The sequence below is a fragment of the Lasioglossum baleicum genome, chromosome 14 (assembly GCF_051020765.1).
Source record: "Lasioglossum baleicum chromosome 14, iyLasBale1, whole genome shotgun sequence".
Lineage (NCBI taxonomy): Eukaryota > Metazoa > Arthropoda > Insecta > Hymenoptera > Halictidae > Lasioglossum > Lasioglossum baleicum.
In genome coordinates this window covers 10,142,665-10,163,526 of record NC_134942.1, presented here as the reverse complement: position 1 = coordinate 10,163,526, position 20,862 = coordinate 10,142,665, and the positions used below count along the sequence as shown (strand labels likewise).

Sequence of the window (20,862 nt, the reverse complement as noted above, 5' to 3'; positions counted from 1 at the left end):
TTAATCATTTGAAACACAAAATAGAATATTTTATTTTTTGCGTCGTTATACCTAATACTTGCAGAAATTGCATTACTTATTTAATATTTCTTATTTTAGCAATAATTTAAAGAAGAAATGGTACTTAATATAAGAAACTATATCATTTGCCACATTTTCGTTTTATTTTTTGTTTGACTGCTGCTATTCGCGTACGGCGTACAACAAGGTGCAGCGTTCCAAATTGGAATCTGTTAGGGAGGTTGTTCCTTCGAGGACACAGAATCAGTCCAGCAAAGCTAAAAAGTCTCTCAACTAGGCCAGAGGACGGAATAGCTGTGTTGTATTTTAAAAATAATATTTTCATGTATTTGTACTTTGCAATACTTTCAATTCGTGTATCACTATCGCTCAAATATTGAAATAATTCTAATTCTGCAATGTTCGTATGACTGATATCATTTGTTTCTTTTTCCATAAACGAAAAAAAATCATCTACTTCTCTGTTGTGTGAAAGTAATTGAGGTCGTGACTTTGAATCTGGATTTGCTATCTGTTTCAAAGCATTTAATACGGTTTCTTTGACAAAAGTACGTTTTTCTTCATTTAAGTCTTTCGGAATCTCCATTTTGGATGGCTAACAGTAGCAATTAATTAGTCGCTTGCTTGTTCAGAAAAATCGAATAAATCACGTTTCAAAGGTTCCCAATATCTATTGAATGCAATAATATTTAAAATTGAAATTGAAAATAAAGACGAAGTCCAAATATTTTCAATATTCTTCAAATAAAATACTATTTTTCCAAAAATTACTGCATCAAATAAAATATTTTATTTTCAAAAATTACTGCATCAAATAAAATATTTTAGTTTCAAAAATTACTGCATCAAATAAAATATTTTAGTTTCAAAAATTACTGCATCAAATAAAATATTTTATTTTCAAAGTTGTACAGATACTGTAAAATAAATAGGATTATTTACTATTTACTATTTAAAATACTATTTTCTCCAGCTCTGATGCGAACAGGTGTATTAAGAATTAAGGGCAACAGAAGAAAGAGTTCTTTTGTTGCTAGAGGACAAACTCCAAGAATGAAATTTCGCCCACGGAGGATTAATATCTTGAGAAATGGTATCCCGAGCAATATTGCTTGTCCGTCACAATATTTGCCCTGTTTTCCTGTAATATTTCTCTCAATAATCAATAGCATGAGATATTTAAGCTGCTCGTGTCGGTAGTCGGTAGGATGTGTAATGTGTATACATATGTGCAATAGCAACAAGGCATCAGGGGAATTTTTCATTCGGGAATGTTGACGCAAACGAGTCGAATGGCCCGGCATGGCGACGGAACGTTTGCGATAGCACGGCAAAGTATAGAAACGAGAAAAAAGAGGAAAAAGGAAATGGGACGATTCACCGGCAGCAGGAAAATTATCACGCTGTCATTTTGACTGGCTGCTGCCTCTCTGAAACGCTCGACCGCTTTTTCCGCGGCGATAATTACGAGGGCCGATGGTTGATCGGATACTTTTAATTACACCGTTATTTGCGACGACTGTTCGTCCGGGCTCAGGGATAAATAAATTAATGCGACCGGGTTAAATATTCGATCGATGGAGTCTCGCCCCGCCCGCACTCGAACACTAGCTGCTGGAAGTCCCGGACTCTTTTTTTTTGTAACCACCCCTTCCCCATCGTCCCTCCTACCCCCGTAATTACTATTTTCCCTTGCTTTCCCCCTCCCGAGCCCAACCACCCCCGCAAGGCAAATAAAGTTCAGCCGGTTACGCCGCGGACCTGCTTTCACGGTAAACTTTTCTCGTGGCTTGTTTACGCTGTTGTCCGTCTGGATAAACTCTGTCCTGGTCCCTTTGTCCATGAATTGATAATTGCGAGCATCGCTAATGACCGCGGCGGAGCGTTTTTCAAATTTCAACTGCGCGCGCTCCGAGTTGCCGTTTGTCTTTTATCCGGGCAACGGTACGTTTTACCTTCTCTCCTTTTTGCCGGAAAATGTCGCTTTTTGTTTGCGTCCCTTTTTAAAAGGGAAAGGTGTAACTGCAGTCTCGATTATCCGGGGCAGAGTCGTATGCACCAAGCATATGCGATGTATTAATTATTTTAATGTATGTAAATATTGGTTTTTCGAAGAGCAGAAAGTTACGATTCGTTTTTTAATCGTAATTCGTTCCGGAGAAATATTCACACGATCATACTTATCTCGGTTGGCACAGCAGAAAATTAGTTACGTAAAAAGATTGATTTGTTTCTCACCATAACAAAAGGAACGTCCCCCTTAAGCGACGCGCTGTTCGCCGATGCCAGTAAAACGAAAAGTTAGATCTTGGCCTAATTCTCGGAAGATTGTTTAATTAGAGGCGAGGTAGGAAAAATCTCGCGGGATTTGAAAATAATATCTGAAATCATTTTGAAGCAGGTTTTTCCTGTAATTAGCGCGGAATGCCGGGGCTCGAAGCGAAAGATTAAGTGGAGAAATTCATACAGGACTTGTGTTAATTTATATCTCTGGGTACTTAATCTCTTATGCATCGCAAAATTCTCGGTTATCCCGCGGTTTCGAGTGCAATCATACGCGGCATTCACCGAATTTTACTGAATGCTCTGAAAAGCTGGCCAGAGTTTCGATTTACGGGCAAAATATCGCGCAATTAGGGAACGAATTTGCGACACGATTCGCCTGTACAGATGATTATCTGAATTTTGACATTCATAAGCTGGCAATTTTCAAAATCGCTATGTCGCGATTAGATTGCGACATTTCATGCGAGTTTATTCGGTCGGCGTGTGGGCACGTAATGAAAAGTTCGCTACAGGTTAACGTAGGAGCGGTTAATGCGGCGACCGAACTTTTACTCAATTCCAATTTCTGTCAATTAATCCGGCACAATCTGTATTTGTATAGAGATACGCGGTCCAATTATGGTATATCGATTATCAGGCGTACGGTTAACCATCCTGCACTGTTCGAGTTAATTTGATCCGAACGCAAACAGTTCCCGTATATTACAATTCACTATTCTTGAACATCGTTCCGGTTGTGTACCTTTAAATGTATTAATCAAAAATTTGTAAACCAATGTAAAGAAAAAATTGGATCAAATTGATGCTCAAAGTCATTTAGAAGTCGTGATGCAGGTTGTTGGATTCATGTTAACTCGTCATGCGAAAAAAGCAATTCGTGAAAAACATATCCGTATAAATTCGAGATATTTTAAAATATTTCAAGACGGGTTTGCAATAAAGAAAAGGGAACAGTTAAAAATTCCCTTTGAAAACGACTGCATAAACTAGGATCGAGAAAATAATTCGAAATGAATAACATAACGTTTACACTGTTGAAAGGTTAAAAACGATTCCTCTTGTTTGTAATAAAGAGTGTGTACGTTTCGTCAGTTATTTTATAACAATTACAGCGAGGAAAAAATATATTTCGCCGACCTCATGGTTGTAACAACTATGAATCCTTGTCGAGGATTATTAAGTTTATACTAACGTTTTCTTGTGTTTCTTCCAAATATTACTATGCGCGAAGATCCGCAGTCGAGTTATGAGAATCTGGTTACCAGATGTAAGAATAACGTAGTCAGAATAGCCAGTAGGTATGTTCTTTTAATTTAGGGAAGCATGCGTAAAACAGACTTGCAATAAATGGTTTATTTCAAATCGATTTATTATATCCGTTTGAAAACAAACGAACATGACCGGGAAATTGACTAAAATGCAATTACAACGTACACAATATCTGTACGGAAACATTGCAGTGATTTTACGGAAAAATGAAAATTAATTATTGTAGTAAACCCAAAAACAATAGATGACTTAATTTTGAATTGGTCAAACTGAGGAAATATCTGAATAGTGTTTATTTTTGCGGGAGTCTCGCACTTTTCACATACGCTTGGGCATATAGACGGAATTTGACATGACTAAAAACGTGAAAAGCGTACATCATGTGCAGGGTAAATTGACTGCGATGGTTTTCGAGGCGAAATCAGCCGCAGAACCAGCATTAATCAGCGCACCGGTACGCTAAAGACTGGCATTAGCGGCAGGAATTCCACTAATACGACGTTCCTGGGTTTATTAGATTTCCACTGAAGCAAGGTGTACGCATGCAGTCTGATTTTACGAGAATAGTTTCTCAGAAGGTCATCCCAGAGAATGCATAATACACATTACGGTATTCTGGTTTTTACCCGTTGTGCACCGGAATGGAAATTTCGTTCCTTGCTTGCCGAGTACTCTCGTTACAGTACTCGCTCCGAGTACAACATTTAACAATGCCCTTTCACTCTTTAAATAGCGCGCTTCCTTAACATTAACATTTTTGTTTTATCATAGCTTGTTAACGTATTAGCACAGAAAAGTATAAATGTTTCAATGAAATTTGTGTCAAGTTTGAACAACGTACAAAAGAACGCCGCCATATTGACGTTCGGAAACTAATAGCACTGCCAATACCAGATACAAGTTATTTGAGTAAACATCCACGTTCCAGTCATAATAATATTGTAACAATATCTACGATCATCGGGCGCTATAATTGCAATGCACATGTTTATCCAAATTTCCATTAGAGAGCGGAGTACCACGCAGTAATTTATCCAACCAAGAATGAGAAATTTGCTTTCCCTCTAATAGTTTCATTGTACGGAATATTAACTAGCCTAATACCTTACGAAATTCGTATAGTCTTAGGCATATGTATACTTAATTAAACGTACCATTCGCATCGAACGTTTACTATAGAATTCTGCAATAAACTGCACAACGCAGAGATGTCGTACACAGAAAATGCAGTCTGTGAATTAAAAGCGTTGCGAATGATAAAACCGAAGGACACACAATTTTTTCCATTTCATAAAGTCGTAGGAAAAATTCTCCATTCTCATGTTGATTGAGTTTGGATTTTGCTTCGCGCGTCACGTTCTCTATGTTTTCTTGTTACATTGGATCAGTATCGTCCGTGACAGTGGTAACAACAGCTTCTTTATTTAAATTTACTTTTACAGAACAAACAGACTCGCATCGAATAGTAACGCAGAAACATATTTCTCATCGTGCGTATCGTGCTTTAAAATAAGTCCAAACTTATCCTTTTACTATCTATTTTTTTTTTTAAGAAGAAGAACCGGAAGTGCGCTGAAATACTTTTTCAATCCGCTGTGCGTTACAAACATCCGAAAGATGTTTCCGTTGATTTTCACAGGTGAAACACATTTTGCATCTTTTGCATAGTTTCAATTTTCACCCCGACCACAAAGGAAATTCTAAAACAAAGAGTAGCAGACAGTAAATGTGTGTGTGTGTGTGTGTTCACGCTTTTCCGCGACCAGCGATTCTAGCGCGTGACCTATAACTGCGAGCCGCGTACAATTTCGAAAAATCTATAGCCGGTCGCTGGGAAAATTTCTGCATTAAAATACGAGTGAATAGAGAAAATATCGTGAAACATGCTTGTATCCACTTGTTGGTCGAAACTCGCGAATTTTATCGTATGAAGCAGGACGAATAAAAAGCTTTTCAAATATGGAGATACGTGCAAACTATTTTTCTCTACGGTCAAAGGCTGATTTTAAATGGAATTTATAGTCTGGCGATAAATGCAAATTGTTTAAAATTATCTAAAATCATTCGGATACTGTACATTTACGATAGAGTTGCATATTTTCAAATTCACGTAATATTACGTCGACGGTAATATGGAAAATACAAATTGAAATCAGAAAACTGCATAAAAATGTTGACAACAGTTAAAAAATTTCGTTTCAATTAGATCCAGTGTTGGGCAAATTTTATTTTCAATAATAAATAAACGTGTAATTTTAATTGCAAAGTAATTTAAATAATTCCAAAAGTGATCTATTTATTAATTCTTATTTGCAAATAAAAGATCATTTATTATTTGGATTGAAGTGGAAATCAAATAAATAGTTTTTGGTCTTCTCTTATTTCTTGTATTTTGTATATTATATAATGAACACGTGCGCGTTATTTTGTCTGCTATAGCAACCTTTTCAGGTATACCGCCAGTGGTCAAGCCCGTCCGAAGGGCCTCGCTGCCTATAAAAAAATTGAATTTAATTTATTATTTGTGTATAACAATTAACTTTATTATTTTAAGTGATCGTATTTAGACTTACTCAAATAACAAATAATTATTTTTGCTTTTTATTTGAATATCCAAATGACAAATAACTTGTTATTCAAATAAATTTATTTATTGCCCAACACTGTGTGTGATTAGATCACACATTTCTAAACTGACGTAATAGTACGCCGGTCGGAATATTCGATGAGAACTCGACAAAAAAGAAAGCGAATTGATTTTGAAACTGCGCTACATTAATTTCTGCAGCGAAACAGAAACGTCAGTCATCTATCGCACGATTCGTAGACGAAATTACGAGCAATTCTCGCCCAATTGAGACGTCCACATGTAAAAGGGAGTCGAAAACGGCAGCTCGAAGAGTAAATCGGCGAAAGGGAGCGGCGAGAGCGTGTAAAATGAACGGGACACAACCGCCGCCGCGCAGCGCCGGCTGCCGCTCCCAATAAAGCCTTACTCCCTTCTCGCACGAATTTATTGCACGCTTAATTAGCGGACAAATAACACGATTAACGAGGACCGCTAGGCGCGCGATAGTTTGTTGTGTCAGGCCGGCCGGAGCGTACGCCCGGTTGAAAAAAAGCTTCGACTCGTTACATGTAGGGGGGAACTGTTGCACGCGACAGGAAAAACTGCCTCGGGTTCGGACAAAAAAAAATGATACGACTAATTGGAGAGCGGAGTTTCATTGGGAAATTTCATCGTGTTACGATAGATTCTTGCCGATTCCCGATTATTCGACGGCGCCGTGCCGCACCGCCTTTGTTTGCGACCGATGAACAAAAGAGTGTCGCGTCCACGTCCACGACAATGTTTTAACTGCAATGTTGAATTCAATTGAATAAGACAAGACATTAAAAAAAAGACATTTGATAATTGAACGTCTTCGAAATCTGTGAAAGAAAGCGCATTACAATCTAAATTAGGTGGAGATATAAGAGTAAAGCTGACAAAAAGACAGATTCTTGGTTCACATCCTTATGAATTATTGATCGAAGAGTAGGAAAATGGAAAGAGGATTAAAGAGTAGCAGGAGAACTTGGGAAGAAAGTTCAACAGAACAAATAGACTCAAGAAGATGAAAGAAACCAGTGCACCGATACCGAGAATCACAAACAAGGATACTCTGCCCATACAGTTTACTTAGAGTGCGCTGGTAAAGACTGGATTCAATGATCAATCAATATACTTGTGATCGTTGTAAGTTATTTCGCGAGTGCCCTACGGCTTTAGTGTCGCGAAAGTCTTTGAACGTTTAGTAATGACCATTTATGACAAAAATGAGTAGGTGCAATTTTAAATTGTTCAATGCGAACAAATTTTTATTTAACTCCGTATGTTGCGGTTGGGGTGAACAATTTTCAAAAAAATACGACAACTTGCGTCCAACAACTTTGTCGGTTTAGCAAGCTCACTCACAAGTAGTACTACCCAACTGATACTCGCTGATTTGTGAAATAAAATTTAACGTACTTATTAAACAACGAAAATACGCCTTTTAGGGGTAGAAAGCACCCCTCAATCTCTGGAGATGGAAACGTTTGTGGCTAATTATTTCTTAAAGGATACAGTTTCTGAAAAAAGTGTTAGATCCAGAGTTGTACAGTTCAGAGTGATGCACTTGATGGCGTCCTTGAAATCGACCTTGAGGTCGATTTTCAAGTTCAATTAAAGGAAATAATACGTCGGACTTGCCGGATTTAGCAGTTGCCGGACTATGACTCTAAATCTGTCTTCAGAATTGATTTGTTTGCGTTATTTTCCCAAACAAGAAAAAATCAGACGTTATGGGAAAATAGGCTCAAATTTATAGAAAAAATACAACACAAACGTTTCCATCTCCAGAGGTTGAGGGGTGCTTTCTACCCGTAAAAAGCGTATTTAGCCGAAACAAAAAAAGTGTTTAATAAGTACGTTAAATTTCATTCAAATCAGTGAGTATCAGTTGGATAGTGTTACTTGTCAGTTTCCTCGTTTCGACAATGCTTGGTCGACGGGCAACGTCCATTTAAAATACCACAACATCGAGAAGCCCGATATCATTCGGAAGCCGGAACGTGTCCAGGAACACGGTACGTGTCAAAATATCAAGCGGGAGCCCTAGCCCGAGTTACGTCGCGTCGCGCGTCGGTTTCAGCGTGAAAGAAGAAAGAGGTGTGTCCGGAGTCGGTGCTTTGACGTCTCTCTCGCGTGGACACCTGACCGCGATAACCTGCTTCCACCGTTTAACTGGCCTTGTTTCGGCCTTGTACGCCTTTGACGCAACTTTTATCGCGACCGTTCGCGTGTTCCGTTGCGAAACCGAGCGATAACGCGCGCCCCCGCGTGCCAACTGTATGACAAATTCGCGCGATCTGGAAATCGTTTACGGCCCGACACGGACGACAACGGAATACAGAGCGGCGCTATTCTGTTCTGTTCTGTACCGTGCCTTTCGTTCCTTTCGCACCCTCTTTTTAACCACCCCCAATGGGGGTTATTGTTTCGAGCGGCACGTAGACCGAAGCTTTGGCACGCCCTAGCTCCAGAACAATTCCCAGGGAATACGAAAATTGGCGAACCGATCGGACGTATCGGGGTCGGTTTCTTGAATTTTGTCTTTCTTCTCCAGTCTCGCTTTACGTGGCTCGCGATACCATTCGGAAATATTAACGCCGCGTACCAGACGATAAACCGTATTTTTTACCATGCTCGATGGGGGTTTCGAAACTTGCGGTTCTACGTTTTCGATTTTAGATCGTGCAACATTTGTTGCGGCACTATAATTCTACTTCGATTCGATGGATTTGTTTATAATAGGAAATTGAGGTGTAACATCTATGTAATCGACCGATTTGGAAAGGGATCCATTTACCTAGTGGTGTTTGGTCATTCGTGTTAAATATGGCGGCGCACAGTAGGGTATTTGGCCAGTTTAGCACGTCAAAACTATTGCAACGTTAGTAATAGTGTCATGGTCATAATATTATACATCGTTGGATTCGTCTTAGCTCCAGCTACAACATTATCAAATCAAAAATACAATTGTTTTTTTCTTTTAAACAAAATTTTTTCAATGTTTTTTATATTGCAATTTATACATGTATGAATACTGTTAAACTTTTATTTGAAACATTTTTTCGTCAGATTTAGAGAAATTGTTATTGCAAACAAATTTCACGCGTGGCTGTGGTAAAGATATAAACACAAAGTCTAAATAACAATATCATAGTTTATTAACAACGAAACACTTTATTCTAAATCGCTCAAAACGCATTTTACACTCACTGTTATAAATAACTCGTTCTAATCTATCTCTGAAACTGTCCACTCTGTCCTAAACACTTTTCATTGCACGTATCCGTAACTATTCATTCTGTAATTTATCACATTCGCTTCGATTCATACTGACTCATGTAAAACTATACAATATTTATAAAAGGAATTATAGCGAATATTCTAAATACGAGAAATCCGAGCCATGATTACTTTACTAGCAAGGAAACTTACTCATGCTCATAACAGTATTCGAAGAAACACTGACACTCGATTGCTAAACCACGATTACATTCTTCCGATAATATAAATTAATATTCTAGCAATAGTGTGACATTCATTTTCCTTCATTTACTTCCAAGTATCTATCACCTCCAGCTCAATTATTTCATCATTATCAGTCATATGATATACGGTCGATTCATGCCATACTGATATGCATCGCATAAAAAGATATGTTGTCAGTACCTTTCCGCACATAAACTTTTAAGGATTGTATAAAGCAATGTCTACTGATTAACCTGACAAGAAAATTAAAGAGGTGTTATGCGGAGAAAAAATGTTATTACATAATGATACATATTAATTTTCTGAAAAGAAAATTATATCACTTTCGATTGTTTATTCTATCAAAACCACACCGAAGAGTATAAAACAAAAAGCAGTAAAATTACTCTATGTACCTTCCTTTACATCCTAGGTATGGTTTTATCTCGATTTGATACACAAATCTTGTGAGAAAGATCATTTCTTTAACACAAGTTTTTCCATGCTTCTCTCGGTCACGAGAATATGTTACTTTGAAGTATCTATAGGTTGCTAAATAGTACTGTTTATGGAAAAATATTATTATAGGTTATTCGCACATATATTCAGGTACATGGGTAAAAAGTTTGTCATTTTGAACAAACTAAAAATTTTGACTTTTGGCGCGCTAAACTGGCCAAATATCCAACTGTGCGGCGGTAGACGCACTTGAGTGCAGGAATTTTTTTTAGAGAGGGCACGGCAAATACAGTCGAAAAAGTTTATCTGGTATGAAAAACTAGTTTATCTGAATTTTTCACATCGATAGCTACATATATGGGGATTCAGCGAAATATTTAAAATACTTTTATTTTAACCAACCATGTCGGTCAAATTTTTTCGTAAAAAATTAAACAGTTTTTTCGAACGCGTGCCATTTTTACGAAGTTCCAATATTTGACAAATCCCTGCTAGGTAAAAAAGAGTATTAAATCAATGCATCTATTAAAAAATTGTATCGATTCTATTTGCTTCGCGAAAAACACCACATTCCATGAAACGCAAAATTCCACAACGCGCAAGGCTTTGTACGTAACATAGTTCGCGAGTTCCTTTCAGCAATCGCGAACCATTACCCACCTGCAATACTAATTGACGTAATTACAGCAGGCTGCGACTAGCAATTACAGAAAGTACCCAGCAATCGAGTTAACAGTTACATTGAAATCGTCATCATTAATGCAAAGTCAGATTACATTGCGCTCTACATTGACGTCGATCAATATTGTTGTTGTCGATTAATACTGCCGATCAGACTCGCCTTCGTCTAGTTTCCAATCGACGGAACCAGATTTCAATGTGTTCCCTTTAATTGGATTCGTCCAGAAATGTGGCTAATTATTCTGATCGTGAAAATGTTCACGTACTTTTTTGCTATCGTACTCTTTTAGTATCGAACAGATTTAGAGGGGAAGTTGTGTTCTATAAAAATCGTTTTATAGCATTGCTCCCCACTTGCCGACTTAAATGGTAGTCCCTGTAAATACTCGGTACGCGTCCGACAGTGTTCCCGAGGTCGTTTTTCTTGCAGCAGGAGCGATCCCCTGACAAAAAAGCGTTATCAATGTTTCAGTGGCGCGTTCTACATCCGTTAGCCCCGGATGGAAGCCTGCATTCGCAGCGACGAATCTGCGATTCAGTCTGCATAATGCAATAACGTCTCGGCGAATGAACTCCGGCTCGCAGCCAGTGTACAAATGAAACGGAAACAAAGGAATCGGCCGCGAGTATTTTCCGTCTGCAGTCGGGGGTGGGTCGAAAGAGAAAAAGAGATTGAGAGCTGGAAAGACAGAGAGAGATGCAGAGAAGGAGAGTCGTAGAAATAGAGAGATAGAGCAAGGTGGTGGTGATGGTGGAATCGTCCAAGAGGTACGACACTCGAAACTCACCCCTGAACAGAAAAACACCACCCCCTGCGGACCGAGGGGTTGCGCCGACGCTTGTTGCAACGTTGGAAAGCTGGCGAATTATTTAAAAAGCCTCGTTATTGTTCCCGGATCCCGCCAAAACCACTGCGAAACCGCCCACGGCTATACATAGGCGTCGCGGCTAGAGATTCTTCCGCGTGAGAAACGCGCGCGTTTACGGATTCTTATTGTCCGGTGTGCTCGGCTTTTTTTCTCTCTCTCTCTCTCTCGTTGCCGCTTCTTAGGGAGCAGATCGTTGTCGCTCGAATTTTTCGAGCACCCTTTCGCCCTACCCGGTTTCTCTCCCAGCATCGTTTTTATGCCCACAGAATAAAGCGCGTTTAATTGCAGCCTTTGTCCCGTGTGGCACAATTAGCTACTGTTTCGGTATTGCCGTTCAGTGTTTGTTACTAGTAAACTGTGGATCTTTGTGTGAAATAAAAGTTCCAGTGCCGGTGACGGTAAAAGTTCAGCGTTAAATCTCCCCAACGAGATTCCACGAGAATTTTTCTTCGATTTCCTCCACGTTTTCTCGCAGAAATCGCAAGACGTCGTCGTCTGCGCCTGGATCGGTACGTGGCCGCCGTTCTCAGAATCCCGGCATTGTCCCTGCGATCCCGACGACTTGTCGCGTGGCATATTAATTAATCCGCTAATTATTAAACTAATTGCCGGACTTAATTGGCCGGTGAGAAGCCCGGCGAACGAAGAGGGGAAAGAACGAGGGCCCGAGGACAAAGAGAAAAAGGCGACCCCCCCCCTCCCTCCGGCTGAGTGCCGGCTGGTCGATTTTGCCTCCGGTCTCCGGCCTTTCGTGCCTTAAAAGGCCTGTCAAGCATAATACTATGTAGATCCTTCTGTTTTCCGTTCAGAGGCCCGGTAATGCTCCGCGGGGACAGCAAAAAGGAATCGGCTCTGACTCTCCCGACGCGATGCGGCGACGCCAATCCCAACGAACCGAATCCACTAGCCGATATTTCGTATTCTTCGGGCTCGCTACTTGCCTGTTCTTTGATCGGCGACGTTAAGGGTCGAGACCGGACCTTTATTCGTGGCCATTCTGCACAGCATAAAACCGATTGTGCGATCGGTTTGCCTTAGCTCTCGGACCAAGAGCAATCGGCGACCCTTCATTTACGTCACCTGGATATTCGACCGCTTTGAAGACTCGCCACAACTTGTCTCGCCGGTTTACCGTGCACCGCCTTTGTTTCTCCGATTGGCAAGGCGTGTAAACGGGGTACAACGTTCGTGGAATGAAAAGTACAACGACCAGCATGAAAAACGTCCCCGTCCGAATTCATTAGTAAATAAAGTGGAGCCCGCGTGTCAACGAGCTAGCTTGGCCTAACCGTCGTTGACTCGGCGGGTCTTCTTTAACAAGATGTTACGCCAGCGTCCCGCAGTTGTCCGTTCGGTGCGCCATCAATTACGTCGTTTAAGCGGGTACAGGAGGAGGGTTTCTGTTCGAGAGATACGCGAGAGGGAGAGAGATGGAGTCCCGAAGATTAGTGGGAATTGCTGGAAATTTCTTGACCGGTTGTGGGAAGCTCTGCACGGAACAGTTTACGAGATGTGGGCGGGTCGGGATGTCAAGTGGCCAGCCGGCTCGTAAGTTGCTCCTCGTCGTCATCGTCGTCGTCGTCGTCGTCGTCGTCGTCGTTCTCGTCGTTGACGGTGCGGCGCGAAGACGGCGTTTCATCAACTCGTATTTAAACAGTGCACACACGCGTGCTTAACGATCCACTCTCACATCGCGCGTACCGTTTCCCGTTTTGCGACCCGGGCAACGTCTCGGCGACGTTCTATGCGAAACGCGGTTTAAATCGGGTCTAACGAGCTAGCGCGGCCGTTTCTTAGCCGTCACGGCTCCCTCCCCCTCGCCGCGCCATGCCGCGCCGGGCGAAGCCATCACTCATCATTTACGACCGTCGACTAATTGAACGTGAACGTGGCATTCAACGTTTTTTCGCCCGAGAGAGATTGTTGACACGGCCGCGTGCCCGCGCTCGCGACGTCTCTTCTGAAACTCGAACTTCTTCGCGAGGTTCTTGCAACCGGGAATATTTTATGCCGGGAAACGACGCGGGATCCGCGATTATTGATGGGACACGGAAAGCCCCCGGAAACGGGCTCAGCCTCCGCGAGACTGATAGACGGTCGTCGAACCCGACGATCTGAGCCCTTGCGAGAGCTGAGTCTTTCTAGCAGGTCTTTGCGCGTGCTTGTTCTTCGCTCAAGTGGCAATGTTTCTCTAGTGTTTGTTTAGAGGATTTTTCTAGTTTCTGTTTCACCTCGCTCTTTCTTTCGGGAGATTCAATTGTTTTAGATTTTTCCCAATTCGAGTTCCATCAACACACTTACATAATAAAGCCAAACAGCTCGGAAAACACAGCCTGTGACGTTATGCAAAAGAGGCCTAGCATCAGCATCTGATGGTGTCCAGCATCGTGCTGTCACTTTTGATTTGTTATACGTATACATAATTTAACGCGTGGTTTCAACGACATTTTGCGATATTTATAGTCGTTTCAATTGTAAATAGTTATTATTAGTTGAAAATGGTTAATAAGCGTTGTGTATCTAAGTGTAGTGGAAAATTATCTGCTGGTGATAACTAATTAAAAATTGCATGTTTTTAAGTTTCCGCGCGACGGAAGGTTAAACAGAAATGGGTAAACGCTATTCATCGAAAAGATTTCTGTGTGTTAGAACATTCCGTAATTTGTCACCGACACTTTGAGGAATCAGATATTGAATTTACTACGTAAATTAACTACTGTAAGCGAAAAACCAAGTAAACGTTCGAAACATTCTGTGAAAACAAAACTTTATGTTCTACATGTTCATGTTTAATTATTTTATATTCTATTTCATATTAAAATGTTATGTTAAAATTTATCTTAAAAAGACCTCGTTGCCTGTGTTGACATTATTTCGTATAGTAGAAATATAGATTTATAATTTCTTGTGTCCTTTTTTCGTGATAATTATATGTAATATATATCATAATTTGATTAAAAAGCAGATAATTTGTATTATTTTTTGTAATAGTTAGAAAGAATTGAATATTTTATTGTTTTTTATGTTATTACAAACTAAATGAAGTTAAACTAATTCCAATTATCGATCGTAAATGTCGACTATCGAATTTATAGATGCAAAACGGAACCGAAACGTCAGGAAAGAAGTAAATTTGTTGCAAAATTGCTATATTAGTAGTTGATCGAAACGGTAGCGCCGAAAGCATCTATCAATTTGATCAATGAAGTTATTTCTTATAAATATGTATATTATTTGAGTGAATCTTACTATTCCGAGTAAATCGTGAACGTCGCGCCTCTTAGCGATGACGTCACAGCGAAGCTGTTTGGCTTTGTTCTATAGGTGGTGTTGGTCCCATCGATACTCACAGGAAGATGTTTGTAATTTCAACGATGGTCAAACAAAATAAACCGGCGATTTGACGCGAAGTGGTTTACCGTTAATAATTGTCACGCTCCGTGTGCTTACGGATCGAACTGGTTTTCGGATTGGAAACGGTAAGGCCAGAGCTCGTGGCTAATATTTAGTATGAACATCGAATGAATAATCCCAGAGAGATCATGCAATACGTGTAATAGATAATGCACGATTACGCGGGCACACGAGCCGGACTCTGCCCGGCTAATATCTGTAAACGCGTGTAATTGTGTACAGAAAGATAAGGGGGTCCCGAACCGGGGCCGGTACCGCGCCGCGCCGGTGGTGCATTATATTTGCAAGGGCGTGCAGCCCTACAGAACGGGATCAGCGCGTTCGAATTTACTCGCGGAACGAGCTTGGATACAGGAAACTTTCTAATCCCCTCGGTCGAACCGTTCGTATCACTGCTATCAACGCGGCTGTAATTTTGTTTATGCATAAATAGGGAAAGATTATCTCGAAAACCGAGCTGGGCCACCGACTCGCCAACTCGAATTAATCGGGGTATGTTAATGCGTTTCTGGGGATTTCCGGATAACCTTCTCACATACATCCCTATGCATTTCAAAAGTGCATAATCAAATTATTATTATTATTACGATGATGATTAGCTAGGTACAATGGCAGAGTACTCGATGAAGACGAATTTCCATTATTATTATCAGACTGCAGATCTCTTTATGCAAAATAAAAAATTTTCGTGTCGATTCCAAGACACAGAAGCTAAATAATAATATCCTTCTTGTTTTAATTATATTATCAAGCTGAAACTAATACGATGTTTTTAAATCTTTTAAATATGTCCACTGCTTTAAATTCTATGCACCAGTTTTTGTTATAAATGCATAAAATCCGCAGTCTAATTATTATTATCGACTATCGCTTAACATCTATTTGTTCTTTAACGCGTACTATTCAATTATCAAGTGTGCACGCGAGAATTCAATTCTTCACGCTTAAAAATATGTTTTCTCAATGATGTACACTAATGTACAGTGTTGTCCAAAATATTCTACATCGTTTACATCAGAAAGTAGTGTAATAAACGAACGTAATCATTGAGTGTTCGGTCCAGTGGAGAAGTGGATTAAGAAATATTCTTGAACGTCGAACAGTCCGCGTTTACAACCACGCACTTCCGCCCGAAGTTTAGATCTCGTTAGATCGCTGGGCTGAGTCGGCCAACGCTCGATCCTTCTATACGAGGCCGCAATTGGTTAGAATTAATGTCAACGTTAGCAGTTCACCCTTCGTCTACGACTGATATTTTACTGTTGCTGGCAGTCACTTACGACGGTGCATAACAACTAATCGTTTGTAATCGGTAATAATCGACGGGGCCCAGTTCCAGCGAATGGCCGGCTATTAAGAAACAATTATGATTTATTAATCCGGTGGCTATTACCCTTCTACAAATGGAATTCATTTCTCCCGGAGTTGGTCTTGTTGCGATCTATCGTTTTTCGCATTTCACTGTTTCAATCTGCTCCAACAAGCTCCAACGTTATAATAATAGTTGTAGACACTAGGGGTTGAATATTGAAGATTTATTTAAAATATAAAATTTAGCTTTTCATATAGACGATTAAGTGGAAGAGGAATCTAATAGAATTGTGTTTTCATCGAAAGTAGAGGACCACGTTGTAGAAATTTCGTTTTATCATCGAGTGTAATTAAATTCTGTTCCATTGAGGTCGTCGGAATTAATGGGTTGTATTTCCAAGAACAATGCTCCATTTATTTTCGAAAACAAATATTTCTTTAAAACAGTGGGGCTGCGAGGTTTCTTTGCGAACTTAATTTAATTGTGAATGCGCATCGTAATCAATAGACGGTGGGTTTTATTCAATTGCAGCACTCGCGAAACACGTGCATGCGGAACACGGTGGAAGAACAAACGATTCTGATGTAATTAAAATGGCTTTTACGTTACAATCGCGATAATGAAACCTATAATCGAAGATACAAGTTCCTATTCCACAGTGGTACTTGTAAGCTGCATAAAAATTTACTTTGCATACGAATGCGAGGCGGAATTGTCAAAGTTTGAAGAACTGTGAGAAACACTTCATAATTTATTGAAAATAACGCGTCTATATTTTAATAATAAAAGATATAGTGTATTTTCCGCTTTACAAAAAAGTGTATATGTATTATAATAGAAAAGCAAAACGAACACGTCGTGTCGGTTGCCTGGTCAGAGTTCAAACTGAACATCGGTGACATCGCAAAACCAAAACTGTAACGAAGAGGGCACAGCCGATTAATTAAATCGGTGGCTATTGTCATGGCATAGAGTATGAAAAGCTCATATTCCAACATAATTAAATGTTTAATCGTTAAACACTGATACAATGTACATATTTTTGGCTGAAAGGATACAAAATCGAAGGACCTTCGAATGTCTAATCAATTTTTTTGTTGTAGAAAGACAATTTAGATCAAGAGCAATTTATTAATTAAATCCTCCTTGGCGATGAAGCAAAAGGCGATTTTTGGATTTGCGATTTTCCAGGGCTGTGGATTACAACAGGAAATTCCGACCTACAAAAACAGACTTCTGCGTGTTTCCATCAGCATTGGAGAGTGCCGCGCCGTTTGAAAAGAGGACTCAGCTGTGGAATGCTTCCCCTTTAGACATTATTAATCAGCTTAATTTCTTCGTATAATGAAAAATCTGATTTTAATAGAGAATTTCGTTCCCGAGACCATTGTCCGTTTGCCTACGCCGCTCCCAATTACAGGGATAATTCTCGTCGAACCATAGGATCGCGTATTAGTCTCATCAGCTGCGAATGATTTCATTTATTTGAATTGAAGTGGTTCAATTCCTTCTATGCGTTTGCGCGGACAATATAAAAATTCTCAGGCGAAATTTATGAAAGGTTATGGAATGGCTACTGGAAACTAAATTATATTCATCCAGACGTAAACTATAAATTAACTAAATATTGTTTTATTAGTTGCGAACGACAAGAAAAATCACATTTTCCATTTGTCGAAATTAAAAGTATGTTTATGAATTATCTTCAGCATTTCTGAACAATATAACATGGGTTATCCTACTTTAAAAGACAGTGTGGAGAAACGTGTATTTTCGTTGGTGTTTCTCGCACAAGCATCGTCATCGGCCGATATCGGAAAGTAGTGATTTTCAGAGACCGATGATTCTTGTACAGTCTATAGAATCTGCGATCTACGAAAAGCGAAGTATATTTCCGAGAAAACGTTCCGTGAAGATCCTGGAAGCTGATCGGGGACCATTATGGTATGGGAGGCTGTCAGGGAGTTATTGAAAAATAACATGGCTAGAAAGAGTGATAACTTTGAAAGCTGCTTTGCGAATACTTCAGAAGCTAGCTCCTTAGTACTTTCCTCAAATTTCCTTGAGGGATTCCGCACTTTCAAGACTCGTGCCTCGTTATTGAAATCTTCCTGCGTTTAAGAGGGGGCAGAGATTTTCTTGTTGCGAAAAGAACGTCGTCGTCTTGTATCGAAAGAAAACGGTACCACTTCGGGTTAATACAAACTACATACGATATATTGTCCCGAAACCTTCGATACAAAATATATATCAGCGATAGCAAGGCCAAGTACATTTACAATGAAGAACGAGTTTGATTGGTTCAATTCGGAGGGTTGGTGCTCTTCGAGCAAACGACTGGGGTCTTGGAGCAGCACCGTAAAAATTCCGCGTTGCCCCCATTGTGTACCATTTTTTTATTTCACGGTTTACGACGCGACGCGCGACGGGGCGGTAGGGAAAAGATTCACTTTATATAGCCGGCAGCGGTATTCTTTCCGGATACGATTTCACCGTCTTCTTCGAGGCAGAAGAGGATCCCGCCGTCGCGCGTCGTCGTCGTCGTCGCGGGTATTAAAGGCGCGATATGTAATACGTCGCCGCGGATTTTCCGGGCCCGTGTGCCCGAGAAGGGCGCAATTTCCCCTTTGTGAACCAGCGCGGTGCGGAAGTCGTTCCCGCCGCGCCGCTTAAAACTAGTTTCGAATGCAATCAGAACAGCCCCCGGCCAAGGAATTTCTCTGTTCTTCATTAGGTGACTTAGTGGCAAAACGCGCCGCTCCCGCACCCCCTTCCCAGCAAGCAGAGAGAGAGAGAGATTCTTTGCCCAGCTAACTTCCGGCTGGAATATTCTCACGCGATTGTCGGAATTTCATTTTACCCGCTGCGACGACCACCAACCCACGAGAGCGACACGCTTTTTGCGCAGGCAGCCTGCCAAAAAGTTCATCAACCCGCGCGACCACACCATCATTTTAATTGCTACATTTACCGTAAGGCTGGACAGTCGAATGTTGTCGATTCCACCCTGACTCCGTTGTCGCTTCGATGGCAAATCAATGTTTGCCTCTCGTATTTTTAGACCTACGTTCTTATTTTCCATTGGTGTTTTTTCAACTGTACTTGTCGATCTTCACACGGAAATTAGTAACGCCGTTTTTATTTGTCTCAACTGCGTTTCGATTGAACGAACTGTGTAGATGCTGTGATTTACACAATCTGAGCAATCTCGGCGTCCCATTGTCGCAAACGCAGAAACTAACCATGCGTCATCCGGAAAATTAAGGGCAACACGGCCGGGCCGGGCTATCTTTTTGGCAGGGAGTGTATGTCGTTCGCCTAATTTATCCTCGCGAGCTCGTTCCGAATAATGTAACGTGATATGAATATTCGATGGATATCAGCGTGTGTTATCGATGTCCCAATATACTACTTTACTACGCGTCGCGTCGCTCGTATACCATGTTCCTGTTAATATACTTTGAACATTATATTGTACTCCCGCGGGGAGCATGACTGTGTCACTATAAATGATAATGGGGACCTCCGCCAGCGGAGTAATAGTACGTACCCTTAACGTAAGTTAATACATATTACATAGCCCGTGTTATGTATATGACGTTATAACGGGAAGCAAACCGTGATGTATGAAAATAATGCTCGATACCGAGAGTGGTCCCGTTTGAATTTCATAAGTTCTGCTCTGGCCGGGAGCCGGGAGGGAGGGGCGTTCTGTTGCGGGGTTATCGGAGGGGGCTGTGGAGGGGCTATTCGGTGGTTGCACGGAGAGAGGGGTTAAAGGGGAGGAGGAGGCGGGGCCGCGGAGGTTTCAAGTGGACACAGACGAGCGAGGATTATCAGATTTTGGTATTGCATGTGCTTGAATGATTTAATTGCCCAGAGGATTTATCAATCCTTCCCGCGGTCACGTGCTCGACGTTCATATGAATCTGGTCAGCGTATAACCACCGAATAAAAGAGAATGTTTACAGACGGGAATGCGGATATTATTGTATTCGTATTAAGACGACGCGTTCGATGGAGATCCCATGGAAATCACCGACACTTTCCCCGACACGGTTTCACCGACTCCAGATTTGACCGACAATAACTTTGGCCGAGAACGATTTTGATCGACAACGATTTTTACCGACAACGAATTTGATCCACAACGACTTGAGACGACCACAGTATGATCATACATATAATACATATGATAATACTGTATGATAACACTGTCCAACACCAAATTTGTTCCACAATTACTGTTGGATGGTTCTTAAAGAGTTTTTTGCGCTGATTCCGAAACTGCCCTTAATTTTTCTCCTAGATGCACAGTTCTTGAAAAACATGACTTCAAACAAATATAGATATTGAATTGTTCTTTGCAGCAAAAGATTCTGTAGACTTTCCCGAATATAGTAATATCCAATATTAACAGATTATGATTGTTTAAACATGTATAAACACTTTTGCATCAATTTTTGAAGATATTTTTCAATTTATCTCCA

The 20,862-nt window shown here is 40.6% G+C and overlaps 1 protein-coding gene across 2 annotated transcripts in view; it reads right to left on the bottom strand.

Moving 5' to 3' along the window:
* Positions 1-20,862, bottom strand: part of LOC143215559 (uncharacterized) — a 102,228-nt gene that overhangs the window by 7,662 nt on the left and 73,704 nt on the right. Inside the window, exon 1 of one of the 2 annotated variants that reach the window (XM_076437778.1) lies at positions 12,588-12,929. The exons of the other annotated variant lie outside the window; for it this stretch is intronic. Coding sequence (XP_076293893.1) covers positions 12,588-12,717 — 130 coding nt within the window. The 5' untranslated portion in view covers positions 12,718-12,929. Of the gene's footprint in view, positions 1-12,587; positions 12,930-20,862 lie in introns of those variants that run through there. 2 annotated transcript variants of the gene reach the window in all.